Source organism: Thalia democratica, unplaced genomic scaffold, assembly GCF_965202585.1.
Source record: "Thalia democratica unplaced genomic scaffold, ktThaDemo2.hap1.1 HAP1_SCAFFOLD_106, whole genome shotgun sequence".
NCBI lineage: Eukaryota > Metazoa > Chordata > Thaliacea > Salpida > Salpidae > Thalia > Thalia democratica.
In genome coordinates, this window is record NW_028139269.1 from 56,592 (window position 1) to 72,780 (window position 16,189).

The window sequence follows — 16,189 nt, forward strand, 5'->3', positions numbered from 1 at the left end:
TTAATTTAAACGTTTAGTAAACCAAAAATATTTCGTTTAGGTTTTGTACTTTTTGAACATAAACTTTTATTAACCCTTTAAAATAAGCAAAAGTTTTATAACTACTTTCTAAGGCAGTAGCATTTTTTATAGTAATATTGAAATTTTTTTATAGTTAAAAAAATATCCAACAAGAAAAGTAAAAAACAAATAAAAAAAAAAAGAAAGTTTTAGAACAGTTATCAAAATAAAGTAAATAATAAAATAAAATAAAAATGATTTGTTAAAATGAAAAACAATGAAGTTCAAAATTTCCATAAAAATTAAGTTTACACAATTTTTGTTATCTTTTTAAACATGACTGAATTTAAATAACGGTTTTTATTCGTATACAATTCTACTATGCTGTAAAAATAGAAGCTATAAAAATGACATACAAAATGTGTTACTATAAACTTGTAAACCTCAAAAATTTTCCTCAGATAGATGGCTATCTACTGTTGTGTTACTTAAATCACTGAAAGTTCTCAACTTACATTCTTCATTGTTTTCAATTTTTTCTTGCTCCTTACTTTGTTGTATACTAAATACTTTAGCCTGAAAATTTTTCAACATTTAATAAGTCTTACGTAAACAATTTATATAACTGTAGCTTGCATTTATTGTTTTTATATTCTACGTTATTTATCAATTTTATTTGTCAAACTTTAGAGTTTAGAGCAGGGGCGTTTTTTGACTGGTTTCCTGTTTCCTGTGAACCCCCTAAAAAAACAAAAAGAAAAAAAGATTTTTAGAATATCACTAAAAACGTTGTTTATTAAATTTGTTTTGGTTATTTGATAAACTTTGAATGATGAATGTTGAATTTATAACACTGAAAGATTATAAAAGTTTCTTTAACAAAAAATGCTCGTTTTTGCCCAGCTGAAATAGATTTCAAATATAATTTTAATGGTGACGTGATAATAGTTAAAATGGTTTTAAAGGAGCATTTTTTTTCTAGGAAACTTTTTACTAAGATGCTTTAGTTCCCATTATAAGTTGTTACTTAGAGTAAATAACTTTTGATTAAGTATTGTTTTTCTACTAGTAAGTACAATTTTACTTAAAAAATGTCAAATATAATCATTAAAGTTTTATTTTACTTAGTTGATTAATAATGTTGTGTGAAGTTTTTAAAACTTGAATAGTTCAATTCAGAGAGCTTTCAAAATCATCTTTAGACCATTACACCAACTGAAAATTTATTCTTTCATCATTTAATGGTATTTTAATATTATTATTTAAGATATTTTATTTTTGTTTATCTGTTGGCCGCAAAGTTTATTCTTGATTTTTAGAAATATTCAAAATCTATTTTTATAACAGTTTCCAGTATGATTTAATACTGAAAAAAAAAATTCGTTAATCTATAAATAAAACAGTGAATAATAACAACAAAAGTAATCAAAATAGTCGGAAGTTTTAATTTATAAAGTTTTAAAAAATGATTAAACATGAAATAACAACTTTTTTTTTAAAGTTATTGGTTTGGTCAAGGTTTCAACCAATTGGCTTATAAAGTTTAATAAAAAGAATTTTAAATTATCTTTAAGAATAATTATTTTTTTACTAAAGATATATTATTGTAACTGTCATGATTTATACTAAAAATTTTAAAAAAGTGTTTAGAATATCTCATAAAAATATAAATAAAATAGAATATAAGACTATATATTAATACAATTTTTCTCTGATATAAATAACTTATATATATAGTTTGCACAGTTAGATAGGATCTAACTTCTGCTAATGTAATAACCTTAGAATGTAATATTCAGTTAAATCAGAAACAAACTTTTTCAATATAAAATTGAATAAATCAACCTAGCAAAAAAAACTCAAGGTAAAAAAAATCAACAACAGTTGGTTTAACAGAAAAAGCTGGTTGACAGCTTGCCCTATCAGAAAATTAAAATCTGCTTCCCATGTTTTCTGTTTAAAGGTCAAAGTATTTGGTCAAAAAATGGGTCAGTTGATTTTATTGCTGAGGTTTAACTATTTAAGTAGGTATTTTATTTTAATTTTGGAACAAGCAATTTACTACATGAAAACAGTTAGGTTTATATAATAAGTTTAATTGTAAGGTTTTTTGTTTTAGGTTTTTATATTTATACAGATAATACAGTATGTTAAAAATATTGTAGTTTAACTAAAACAAACTTTATAAAAATAATTGTTTACAGAAAAAAGTAAGATATTCTAAAGATTATTATTATTTACTATTTCTCTGTGTAAATTAAAGAACATAAGCATTTTACAACTACAAGTAATTATTTATGTAAATTAGATTTGACTCTCTTTCCAAGTTAATGTAATATACTTGCTTTAAATAACGGATTTGAATTTTGATATACAATTTGTAAGTTCATAATTTTTTTTGGTTCTTTTAGTTTTAATTAATCCAAATTTAATACAGTATAACAAACAAAAAAAACAATATTTTTCTATTACTACTTATATGTTTTTTTATTATTTCTAAGCAGAAAAAAGAATTTTAAACACAGATTTTTTTTGCGTAGTACGCACAATGCGTACTTAACTGGCAGTGCATACCTAAGAAATGCGTACTTAAGCGGAAAATAAAGGAAAAAAAAATTGTGAACACCCTTTGAAAAATGGCTAGACACGCCCCTGGTTTTGAGCACGAAAAATGCAACAATTAAAGTTGGATTCATTTTAAAAGTTAGATAGAAAAAGTAGTTTTGTATATATTGTAAATCCTAACAAAAATTTATACTTAAATAGTTTTGTGAACTCAACTAACAGCAACAAGAGTGAAAGAAGAGCTCATCACCATTAACGACGATGCAACCCACAATGCTGAACTTTTCTTAAAAGTCAAATCGACTAGCTGACCTGTAATATTACGTTTATAACTTTGTAAACAGTGTTTGATTTTTTTTTAATACTGCAGGTATTTTGTTAGATTAAAGTTCAAGTACAATAAAGAGAAGCTAGTCGAATAACGTGAAGTGTAAAGTTAATAAAGTTAAAGTTTTTCAAGGTTATCTTAAACTATTCAATAATAGTTACTTAAAATAGTAATAAATTAATTAGTCATTCCCTTGTAATGTTCAGACAAACTTTAAATAAACTATACTAGTCTTATACAGAATAGACAAAATTTAAAACACTTTTTTATAAATCTAACCCGCGAACAAAGGAGCAATGAGGCCAACAATTCCCTTCAGAAACAAGCTGATTCCAAATGCTGAAGCGTAATTTTTTATTCCGGCAACATCCGCGTATATGATTGTTGACAAACCTCCGTTTGATCCCTATTATGGTTGTTTTGTCTTATATTAAAAATTCTAAACTTATATTACAAATTATGTCGAAGTTGTACCTTTAAATAAAAATGAAAAAACTAGCAGCTGATACTAGCACAGGGTTTATATTTACCAATATATGCTTAAGCTATCAGCGGCAATAACTAGTAAGAGACAAAAAGGTAGATAGGTTAAAAACTAGTAATAAAGAATTTTTTTTGTCAAAGGAGGCAGTAACTAAAATGAGCTTTTAAAAAAGAAAATAACAAAGATTGTTTATAACTTTTATCTTTTTTGTTTGTTTTCTTTGTTATTTATTTAACCAGCCAAAAAATTAAAACTTACATCAATTAATCAAAATGTGTTCATTAAAATTCAAAACGTTTTGACATTTTTAGAGAATAAAGAAAGTTTAAAACGTATAATTGATTTTTTTTATTTGCACTATGTTTAGCAATGATTAAAACCATACGGTTAAAAATAGTAACTTTATACTTTATTAATTCGATTAAGTTTTATAAAAAGCTAAATAAACAAAAAAAATTATTAGTTTGTGATTATATAAGATTAATAAATAACTAACAGAAGCTTAAAATTAAACCAAATACAATTAAAAACAGTTGTAATTGCTTTTATAGAGTTGCTAAAAGAGGAAATGTTTTTGGATTGAAAGCTAGTTGAAATTTTAAACTTCATTTAGATTAGGATATTATCTTCATACGTTATAGGAAAATTATCATAACTAATTCACTTTTGACACTAATCATGAGTGATAACCTTAAATAGATTTAGATCTATTATGTCAGTAGTACATGGTTATACTTAATAGTCATTAAAATAGTTTTTTCCCAAGTTTAATTTTTTAAGAAAATTTTTTTATACCGTTTAAACGCTATTTTTATACATTACAAATTTTTTTACTGATTTTTTTTATTGTTTTTTTTTTAATGAAACCTTTTTAAATGAAAATATAATTATACCTTGACCTCAATATAGTTTGAGTAGATTTGGTTTGTAGCTACTAGATAAATGACTAAGAGGCTATTTTAGGCACTTACTATTTAATAATCTTATAATTAAACTTAGCTACCATTTATAACAACTAAACGCTGTTTCGTATATTACAACTTTTTTGAAAGCAAAGTAGGTTTTAGTTTTATATCAAGGTTTTAAAACATATTTTGTACATAAAGTAATTAAAATAGTCAAATTTAACACGTGTTCCAATATTTAATATTATCGATCAACAAATATAAAACTTAAATTGTTTGAGTTTTGTGAGAAATAAAATAATTTACAGACTTTTTTGTTTTTTATATGGAACGCTTTTGGAAAGAAAAAGTGCTAATTTAAGCTAGTTGAAAATGAAAAAATGTTTTGTTCGAGAAATTTTTTTTTTTGTTTTGTACTTATGAAACATTTAATGACGGTTGTTTTACTTTATTTCAGCTATATTTCAAAAAAAAATTTCTAATTAAAAACGAAATAAATATACCAGAAGTTTAAGATTATCATTGTAAAATATATTAAAAGAGACATTTAACAAAAACTCAGAATTTGAAACATCAGAATTGAAATCGTTGTGCACCCATTGCTTTATAAACTTAAAGTATACTAAACATTTAATACTAAATAAGTTTAATGTTAAAAATATGAAAGTTTTGTTAAAAAACTTTAAGTTTCATAAAGTAGTTTTAACAAACATAAGGTTTTTTAAGTGCATTATAATAACATTTAGATTTAACAAATAATTTTTTTTATTTTTTAAATATCTTTAAAGACAATAACCAAAGTTTTATACTTGACAAGTTATTGAACAAACTCTTTGTGAAGGATTGTACTGAAGTAAATGAGATAAAATTGTATTTAAACTTCAAGTTTTAAACCGTAAAATACTCACAACTCCACAGTTAAGCACACACATGCGATACACGAAATAATAACTTTCTAGTAATCAATCTTCCCATTTAGTATACAATATTGCTAGTTGACTTATCAACAAACCTCGAATAACCCGGTAAAGGCACGAACGACCATCAGAGAAGTAAAAGAAGTGGTGAAAGGCGTCGCAACGCAGCACACGAGCTGCATGAAGTAAGCAGTAGCGAGCAGATACAATCTGCTAATCCTGTCAAGTTAAAGCAAGTTGTAAATTTTAAGCGCGGTAAACTTTCTTATCTGAAACTTTCACATGGTAAGTTTTAATGTTGGTAGCCACGTGTATAATTAAATTAATATTTTTACTTCAAAACGATTTTTTAAACTTTCAATATCTTTTTAAAGTAAAAAATTGGATTAATTATTTACAACTAACTGAATGTTAATAAATATGTATTCAATAAATAAGGTCTTTTGAAGTGCAAATGATGAACTTTGATATTAAATGTTGTAAAAATATGTTTAACCCAATTTTCTTTAAATCAGATTAGAGTAATACTTGTAGTTTAAATCACTTTATTACAAGTTCACCCAACTAAAATAAAAAACATTCGTTTATATGTAAAATTTGAACGTTAGCTTGTTACAAATAATTCTAATATTTTTATAAAGATAAAAACTCGCACTACAATAAAACATATATTAAATTTGCTTAGACGCTAAAGCGATATATCTTATTATGAATTTTTAGTAATAGATTTGCAAAAAATAAATTTATAAGTCAGGACATTTGTTTACAAAATATTTTATTGTTTTCTTAATTGAAATTTTTAAATACGTCTTTAAATGCATTATAATTTATAAAGAAAAGACTCTAATTATAAAAAAAAAGTTTTACATAGATAAATTTGTACTACTTTTGAAATCATCGATCTTAAAAACTTTGAAAGCTAAAATAACCTTTAACAAATAACTTGATTTTATTTGCAAAATGTTATGTTTAAGTATTATTAATATATATATAAACATTATCAACAAAATAAATGTTGTTAAACAAACTTAACCTTTTAACATCTCCAAGAAATCCAAAGATAAACCTGGAAGCGATTTCAATTCCAGATTGAGTAGAAATTATTAGCGCTGCATTTATTGCTGGTATTCCGATCTTGTAAAAATTAAAAAAGATTACCAACTTTTAATTTTATCTCATGCAATGTTATGTTTTTATTTCAGTTTCTATTTGATCTAAATTTGTAACTATTTATTTTTGTTATTTTTTATCATATAAAACGTTTTATTATTTCATGTATTATGTCAAATTGATAAAAAAAATTACAAAAACAAAGTGAAATTTTTCTATGAAAGAATTCTAATTAATTTTTTCTAATTTAAAGTAATTTTATCTTTAAATTTTCAAAATAACAAAAGTATTACAGTTTTTAACGTGAAACTAGTGTAAAATGGTATTGCTAAAAAGTAAAAAAGAGGTAACACAGTATAGTATCTAACAATTGTAGAAAATAAAGAACCTTAAATTTTACTAGCTTATAGAAATTTTGACAAATGACTTTATTGTACTAGGTAAAAAACTAATTTTTATTCACTTAAAAGAGGTAAACTTTCTCGGTTTTTTCTAAAACTTAAAAAATGATGGCTAAATTACTTTTTAAATTATAGTTAAATTATACTATTTAAATACTTCACTTTTGTACACGTGTAGTTAAAAGAAATTGCTCGGTTTTTTCACGTTCTTACATGACAGAATTTTAATGACTCAAATGAATAAGCTTCCATTGGTTTATTAAAAATATGCGGAAATTTGATTAATAATTTTTACGCAACATTCAACCACTGTTCACAGACTATTACCAGCTAAATTTCAAATATCTAACCACAATTTTAAGCATTTGTTGTCTAAAGTGTGTAAAATGATAGAAAAATTTTGCTTAAAACTTTATGATATTTGTTTGTAAGTTAGCATAAAGGTTTGAAATAACATTTAAAAAAATTAAGTTAAGTTCACGAGAAAGTAAGTGTAAAAAGTATTTTTGAATTTGTAATACTTTTTGGTTATATTAAAACAGTAAAAGTTAGTAAATTGATTTATAAAATGATAATAACTATGATTTGAACTATTGTAAATTAATTTTAGTGTTTAAGTAAAAATTTTCGGACATTTTAGAATAATTTTAATGAAACACTCATAATTCTCGTACTAACCAATGTTCAAAGGAATGTTGCCAAATAAATTTAATATATCTAAGTACAATCTACATATTTATTGTATTAAAAGCATGTTAGCTTAAACAGCAACTTTTGCAAAACTTTTATAATATCTGTTTGTAAGATAACAATGCTTGCATTTGGTTACGATGTCTAACTTAAATGTAAAAAAATAATTTTTGAAAAATCATTAGAGAAATTTAACTGAACTTTGCAAAAAAAAAATCAGTTAAAAAGTGTATTTGAATTAATAACTACTAATTATTTTATGTTAGAATAGTAAAAGGTTTAACATTATTATTCTAATGGTAAAAACTATAACTTGTTTAATTTAAACAAGTAGTATGTGTTAAGTTCTCTGTTTTATATTTTTCTATTGTTGATAGAGTTTTATAATAAAAGTTTTATAAAGCTTAATAGCGATTTTTTTAAAACTACAACTGCTTACAATTTTTGAAATATTTGTTAGTTATTACTTTAATAAGCTAAAGTTAATTTTAACAAGCTCATTTTATCTGTATTGTTAAACAAAAGTAAATGTATTAAATTAAAACTGTAATTAAAATACCACATAGTCGAATACTAAATTGTTTTGTTAATACATGACGGAACTTGTTTTTACTTTACAAATTCAAAATCAATCAAAATGAAATTATTGTAAAATATTTTTGTAAGTTTGTTGTTTATATTGAATACATGTGCGAAATTGTTTTTTGTCTTTTGTGGTTTATAAGCCTGTACAACGTTGGTCATAAACAATATTTTTATTAATACTGACACAGGGTTAAATCAGAATGGTTAGCATTAAAACAAACTAAAATCTTATTACAAAAGCCATGTATACTTTGAAGTATGCTGCAAACATTTTGAGTATTTTCTATTAGATAAACATAACAATAATAAAAAAAAGTTATAGCTTATATAACGAAATGAATAATGCCAAAACTTTGTTTTTTATTCCGAAGCTTTTATAAACATTTACTTACTATTACTTTTGATTAATGACTCTTAGCAACAAAAAATAAAACTAAAAAATTTGTAGCGTTTTGTTATAAACAGTTTTTTTAGCTATAACATTTTTCATTTAATATAATTATTATATTCTACTAACTACATGATAATTTCATTAAACGTTTTATTTTTTTAGAAATACAAAATACAAACCTCTTTTTCAGCAAATGAGTGAATGAATAACGTGCTAATTGTAACTGCACCAAACTGCAGTGATGTACCAATTACGAAAACCCAAAATACTTTGTTTGTTAAAAATTCTCTCAATTGAGGTGATAAACGACATTCTGATCTGTTATTTATATAAGTTTTGATTGATTTATATGAGTATTTCCGTAACATGTAACATAAAAAAAATTATATAGTTTAAGTTTTATTTTGTTTTATTTACAGAAAGAGTACAATAATTCATTTTAAAATAACTATATAAAATCAATAAGTTATAATAAATTATTAAATGTAATACTCATCTATTATTCTTTATCGTTCAGCGCTTTTTTTATCGTTCAATAAACATCAAAGTACTACAACTTTTGAGACTGCTTTTAAATTCAAGTACCTTTTCCTCCCTTCAAACGACTTGTTTTCTATTGGTTGCAATGAACTTAAATTCTCTTCTTTTGATAGATTCAATTTCACAGTCGGTGATTTCATCAGAGCGCCAGCTACCACCATGCTTAAATTTAACACAGATAACATGATTAAGTAGCTTCGAAAAGAATATTTTTCAATTAGGAAAGTTGCAACCGGAGACATTACTACTGTTCCGACCGAGGAACCTGAAAAGTTGAATTCGTAAATTACAAAAAAAAACGTTTGTTTTTAAGAACAGTAGTTAGGTGAGTTTTGTAGTAATTTAATAAATTTAAGTTTTGTAAAAGTTCTCTTCAGTTAAGTATTTAATCTAACCAATGCTGGATATGTTGGTTGCAATACTTCTTCTTTTTGTAAAATGTTTCGCAATAATAACTGGCGCTGCAATAAAGCATATTCCAAACCCAAGACCTGGGAAAATAGCAAAACTTTAACTAATTCGTAAAACATATTAGCTAGAACACTTTTAGTAAATAATGTCCTAAACATTAATTCTGGTAATTGTATTTTTTTTTGTTTATACGAGTTTTTTACTAATAATTGTAACACTTTAGTTTTCCTGTTGGTTTTGCAAAAAGCCTAGAAGAAAATTTTAAGTGCATGAAAGCTAAGAAAATTTCTAGAATTTTCTTCAACTAACGTACAGAATTTTTTATTTTAATAAAATTTTTACACATAATTTCATAAACTTCTGTTTTGTTTATATTCAACAAGTTTGCAAATCCTCAAACAAAAATAACTCATAGTTACTAAAGAATAAGAAATGTTTTAAAATCAAGTTATCTAAATGGCTGTAAGATACTTTTAAAGTTTATTAGTTTTGTAAGAGCTTTTACTTCACTAACTAGTTCCAACATAAAACAATACATACTGCAGTCGCTTAAACTTAAGTTTAAAAGAATAAACAAAAATTAACATTTAAAACTATAGTTTTGAAATATTAGGTCACATGTTGTTCAACAGTTTAATAATTTATTAAGTATAATAGAGTTATTATATTCTTAAATATGATAATAGAATAAGGGACTTAAATATGGCATAATTCATCTTCATTAACTGTTGGCTTAAACCATTTTTTTAAACATGTTAATCATCAAGATTTAAGTCATTATATATAATTTTTTTGTTTAAAACGACTTTAAAATTTATTTTATATAATAAAACGTAGAAAAACAAAAAAATAATCTACAAGTCGGAGTTTTCTTATATATTTATTTGAATTTGTCCCAAACTCTTATACATATGAAGAATAACGAAATATTTTAATATTAAAATTTAGTACACCATAGTAAATGCTATTTTATAAGGCATTAAAGTTATTTTAAATGATGATACTTTACTTTGTTTTTTTTGTCTCAAGAATAATAAAAGGTCAGAGAGACGCAGTATAATCATTAAACAACAATTATATATCAGATATGGTAGGTTTAAATTATGTTGTTATTTATGACTGAATGTTTTTAAAAAAAAATTTCAAGGCAGTTAAAGTGATCATTTTTCCTTAGTTTATCTTCGATATTTTTAATAAAAATATTTTTTCAAACCATACAAGTAGGTTTTCAAACATTTAAACTTTTTAAATGATGACGGTTTAGTACTAAAATTTTAATAAATGGTATTAAACAAACTAAATGTGTAATATGAAACGTAATATGTAATAAGGTTTAAGTATTATAAGAGGTGTTAAAGGTAGAATAAAAATTATAAGTTTTTCCATTAAGATAATTTATTAGTTTTATTACTACATCTTAGTGATTAGGTAAAAAAGTTGCGTGTGTTAAAATGCAGAAAATAAAAGTTGAGTTAACAATGATATTCCAAAATAATATACTCTAATTGTTTAGTATTATAAAAGTTATTAAAAAAAAAAGAATTTTTTGAAGAAGCTTATATAAAACAAAGATAAACAACTAAAACAACAAATATAAAATTCAATGAGATGATCTTTTAGTATTGTGACATAGTTTTTATTTAAAACCTAAATAAAACTTTGCAAAAATCTATCAAAGCCAATGCTTAGATTTACATGTGCGTGATATAATTACATTAAAGTTAACATAAATTTTGATCAAGCAAGTTAGATCATTAGACTACAAGTTTTCGGTACACAAATATGCAGACTTTATTATAATGTACGTGAATCTTCACACGCTTAAAAGAGGTGTTCATATTTTTTTTGCAGCGAAACATCGTCAGTCTTATAGAATAAAATTGAATAAAAAATATTTTATAATTAACAATAATAAAAGTTTTTTAAACTAAATACTCTAAATTCACTTTTAGTGGTTTATTGAACAAAAACGAAAAATTGTTTAATTTTTTTTGTTCAAGGACCTGGATACGCAAAAAGATCTCAAAAAAGATTTAATACCCAACTTAATCAAAATTATAATGAGCTACAGATGAAAAAATAAAATAAACTTTTTAGAAGAGGTTTTAACAAGTTGTAAAAATTTTTTACAGAAAATTAAAAAGCAGGTTTAAATTTAAATGTATATCAAACTTTAAGCTTCGTGGTAGCTAGAGTGACACTAATACTCGCTATAAAATTCTCATGACTGATAAATAAATGGATAAAGGGCCGTATTAAAAATTTTAGTTTACAAAATCTTAGTATTCAAAAAAAATGTCTAAAACTTTCTTTAAAACTTGTAAAACTTTAAAAATATTTTTTTAAACAAAAGTGCCTTAACTTTTATTTAAGTTTTAAATAAACTTTGCAACAGTTTTACAGTTTTATAAGATGCATTATATGTTGTAGAAATATACGGTTTTAAAATAATATATACAAGTAATAACTTAAAAATTAGTATAAATACATACCTGCTACAAATCCAAATGTTATAATGAAAAGAGGAAATGAATAAACAAAAGACGAAGCAAATATTGAGCAAGAAACAAAAAAGGAAGAAGTCATGACAGCTTTTCGTAGTCCAAACTTTTTGAAAACTGGAATTGATAACAAACCTACGAAAATAAAAAACTGTTGATGAATAGCTAACTTTTTTTTGTAGTCTAAAATTTTATATTAAAGTTTAGAGAATTAATCTTTTTTCTTAGTTTTATTGTAATATTTATTTAATTTTAGATTTATAGCTAGGAAGTTTTTTATTTTTATATTTTCAAATTTGAATACTAAATTATAATCAACAAACTTTTAATTGTAGTATAAGATAAACCTAAAAAACAAAGCAAATAGAAAACTCATGTCTTTCTTTACTGTTTATATCCAATCTAAGGGGTTGTAAAACAAATCTTATGCATAAAAAATGTTTTAAAAACGTCAAAATGTAAGTTTTATAAGAAACCAGAAATAGACATTCCAAGGATCATGAGAGATATGACTGATGTGGCTCCTGTATTTGAAGTTCCAAGTTCTTTCATTAAATACTTCAAATACACTGATTGAACTCTTTAAAAACAAAAGTATTCATTAGTTCAAAAGTTTGGTATTACCTAATACTTTACCATTACATTTTTCAAATATTTAGACTTTTCAATAACAATGTGTTTTTTTGTTATAATAATCGTCTTTAGCGGTTTAAACTATTATGTATAAAAATATAGAGCTTAAAACTTAAATAAGTGTGCTATTTTTCGAAGTCTTATTGACTTTTTAATAGTATTTTTTTGAATTAGTTTTACAAAGAGAAGTTTTTTTTAAATGCTAAAAACAAACTATTTATAGATATTTAAAAGCCTTGACCTAATAACATTATCAAAATTTTATTTTATGAAAAGTTAAATTTTATACTTTTTTTAAAACTAATTTGTTACAATTTTTATTATAAGTACTTAAAAAATATCTAAAGTATTAAAAAAAACTAATAAATTTTCGTTTAACCTCAAAATATATTCAACTAAAGCTTCTTTTTTTTTTAGAAACGTCTTTTTGCCGATACATTAAATGTTAGAAATGTCTAGTAGTAATTATTTGATTTTATTCAAACATTGTATCAAACAAGTATCACAAAAATTACGATTGCAGTAGTTTAAAGAAAAAGTAGTTAAATAATTATTGAACTCAGATTTGCTCATGAATATAACTTACTTGCTTGCACCAAGTGTTAGGAAATTAATGACAAATCCACACAACACAACAATGTATCCTCTGCAACTTGTTTCATTTTTTGTTGTTGTACTGATACATTCGATTTTGTTCGACCGCTTGTTTTGATCCATAATGTTTTGCTGTATTTCAAAATCTAAACACAAGTTTAAAATAATTCTACTGAGCTTTTTAATTAAATCGATACGTAAAGTCTGTGTTATGAATTTAAATTACTTTTAGTTAAAATAAAGCAGTATTTGTAAAGTTTTACAAAATTATGTTAAATAACAGATTTTTTTTGTGTTTTCGTGAATAATGTTCAACTTAAAACTAGAAATTTTAATGTTACTGTGTTAAAAACATTAAAGTCTGACATTCTTGGCGTCTGCTCACAGTTTAATAGATCTAAAATCTTTTTTCTCGTATTTACAAGAAGATAAAAAGTAAAATAAATATATATATTTTTATAGAATTAGAAGAGATGAGAGAATTAAGTGCCTTTAGGCGAGCTTTCATTGTGTATCGCATAGCATGGTTGTATATTCAAAACACTTTGATGAAAACATTATTAAAAACCTATTAAAATCCTATGTTAGTTAAATTTTTAGTTCTTTTTTAGTTTTTTTTTTCTACATTGCAACTACGTATACTTCAAAAAGTCTAATATTTCCTGCTTTAATTATTTATGCTACCCTTTATATATTTTTATTTCACAATTTGTAGGACAGCAAGTTTTAAAACACAAACATGTTATTAACTTGTAAAAGATAGTAGAAGTATAAAATACTAATAAGGCTTATTGTAGAACTTAGTTTGCGTTTTAATTGAAACTTAATAACAATTATATTAAAATAAAAAGCTTTAGCTTTTAGTAAACGAACGCACAATATTATTTTATTGATACACAGGTGCAATGTTATTCCTAACCGTAATCTAAAAAGTTCTTGTGTTTATATAATTACCTAATCTATTCAAGCATTAATATTACTTTAAAATACACTATAAATATATAGAAAAACTTCCTTTTTTTAGAATCAAAGTAATAATAAATCAACTTTGATTTTAATCTTAACTTTTATATTTAGGGCCAGTAGATTTCAACTGTTTATATTGAAGATGCATTATATTAAATTAGGATAAATAAGTATGAAGCTTTGAAACTATGTGTTTTAAAACTTTGTTACTAAACCAACATAGTTGACCTCGTAATAATAATAAAACATTTATTTTAGATACTTTAAAGAAAAAAAAAAGAGTAAACATCAAACACAACGGCAGTCATGAAAGTCACAGTGGTCACTGAAGTAAACTGATTTAAATTTTTCGTTCGAATAATCATGCGGTCTTAATCCTTCATACTATTTTTTTTTTGTTGTAACCGTTTATTATAGAAGAAATGAGTTTAATTGACCTCTAAAAAATACCAAACTATTATAGTCTATTTTTATATAAAAAGTTATATTGAAATAAGAAAGTGTTTAAATTTATATAGTTTACGTAAAACAGTTTAAAAAAGGAAACTGAAATACATAATTTAGTTTTACAAATATAACTATGAAAAACTAATACAAAATCTAAATATAGTTATAATTTATGTTCTTATACTTTTTAAAGCTGCAAAATTTTACTTTAAAGAAATTTATCTTACGTTTATGGATTATGTGCAAAACTAATTAGATTTGATATTTTTTTCCAAGTTGCGAAATAACTAGGTATGGAATAGTTAAGTGTTTTTGTTATTTTTCAAAATAATTTTTTTAAACATTTAAGTAAGCTATAGTTCGAATAAAATTACATTACTTATTGAAGTATTCTCAAGTAAAATCAAAGCTTTTGTACTGAAATTAAACTTTTATACTAAAAAAATCCGTGAATTTATTAAGTTTACCAACAAATAATTAAAATCTGACATTTCTTAATTTCCTTGTGGTGTTGTGCACAATTAAAAGTAGCATATTTTTATGCGATCAAGTATTACCATCGGCAATCGGTTAGTTTTACGGAAGTTACTTGGTTGATATCTAATATTTAGTATTAGTTCTTAAACTTAGCTAAATAACATAAAACATTCAAAACTGTAACTTAAATTTTTTATCTAATAAACTAAATATTATTTTAGTTTAAGTTTATTCTATCATGAACTAAAATTAAATATTTTCTACTTTTTGTTACTTACAACATCAACATTTATTATTTTCTGAAGGTTTATTTTATTTAAAAAGTAAGAAAAAGTATACTTTTATCTTGAAGATTTGAAGACTTTAAAGTAATTTGAGTTTGAATACAATTCGTTTTTGAATTTTAAAATTACTTAAAAACATACCAAATAAATATTCATTTAAAAGCTTGAAATATAAATTACTTTAACTGTGAACAATACTTCTAAAGGAAAATAAAGATGTATAGGTTTCAAAAATACTTGGTTTTTGTAAACTGAAGATTAATAGAAAACACAATATAAATTTTATTTCTATTTTGACAAGGTAATAAAACTTGTAGACCAATATTTTAATATGATTTACAGTTCAAAACACTACAGTCAGCATATGAATCATTGAAATTGTAACGGGTTTTTGTATTTTTTTTTCTGTATAATATTTAAAAATTACAAACCTAAAACTGAATTTAAATAAAATATTCAACTAAATACTTATTTATACAACCTTTTATTTAACTTTGTTATATACTTTTTAACTTTGTTTTGTTATTTAAGTTTAATCATACTGAATAATAACTTCTAAAGTATCATAAATGCTTAACAGTATTTTAGTTTACTTAGTCTAATCTTCAGAAAATAGTAAAACGATATTATTTGAAACTTTAGTTAAGTTGTGAAACATTTACATAAGTATTTTTTTCCTGATCAGCATCAAATGTTTCAAACAGTACAAAATAAGATGAGTTAAGCTTGTTTTGTAACAAGTCATTTAATACATTTTTATAGTGTATCTAGTGAGAACTTCAAATATGATTAAAAAGAAAACAATGTTAAACTGAATTTTAACATTGCTAAGAGAAAAAGCTTAAGTTAAATACAGAAAGATAAACTAAAAAGTATTTTTTTGTACATACAATAGTATATTCATTGTATCTAAAAATTACTTACAAATAAAAACACTTATAGACCACTGTTACGCACTAC

At 23.5% G+C, this 16,189-nt stretch overlaps 1 protein-coding gene across 1 annotated transcript; it reads right to left on the minus strand.

Annotated features, from left to right (window-relative positions):
• Positions 1–221: 221 nt before the first annotated feature.
• On the minus strand, positions 222–13,194 carry LOC145845643 (monocarboxylate transporter 4-like). Its single transcript, XM_082952767.1, has 11 exons — positions 13,048–13,194; positions 12,305–12,408; positions 11,820–11,963; positions 9,312–9,407; positions 8,962–9,181; positions 8,556–8,694; positions 6,233–6,333; positions 5,295–5,418; positions 3,173–3,299; positions 2,786–2,877; positions 222–576 (listed from the first exon to the last, which is right to left on the minus strand). The coding sequence occupies exons 1-11, from the start codon at positions 13,176–13,178 to the stop codon at positions 445–447; spliced, it is 1,410 nt and encodes a 469-aa protein (XP_082808893.1). The 5' UTR covers positions 13,179–13,194; the 3' UTR covers positions 222–444.
• Between the last annotated feature and the right edge of the window lie 2,995 nt (positions 13,195–16,189).

Excerpts from the sequence above, each read along its gene's own strand:
- LOC145845643 (XM_082952767.1), bottom strand. The coding sequence starts at position 13,178 with ATGGATCAAAACAAGCGGTCGAACAAAATCGAATGTATCAGTACAACA. Across the intron at positions 11,964-12,304 it reads CCTTGGAATGTCTATTTCTG|GTTTGTTATCAATTCCAGTT; the intron begins GTTTCTTATAAA and ends TTATTTTCGTAG. Across the intron at positions 2,878-3,172 it reads CATTGCTCCTTTGTTCGCGG|GTCAGCTAGTCGATTTGACT; the intron begins GTTAGATTTATA and ends GTAATATTACAG.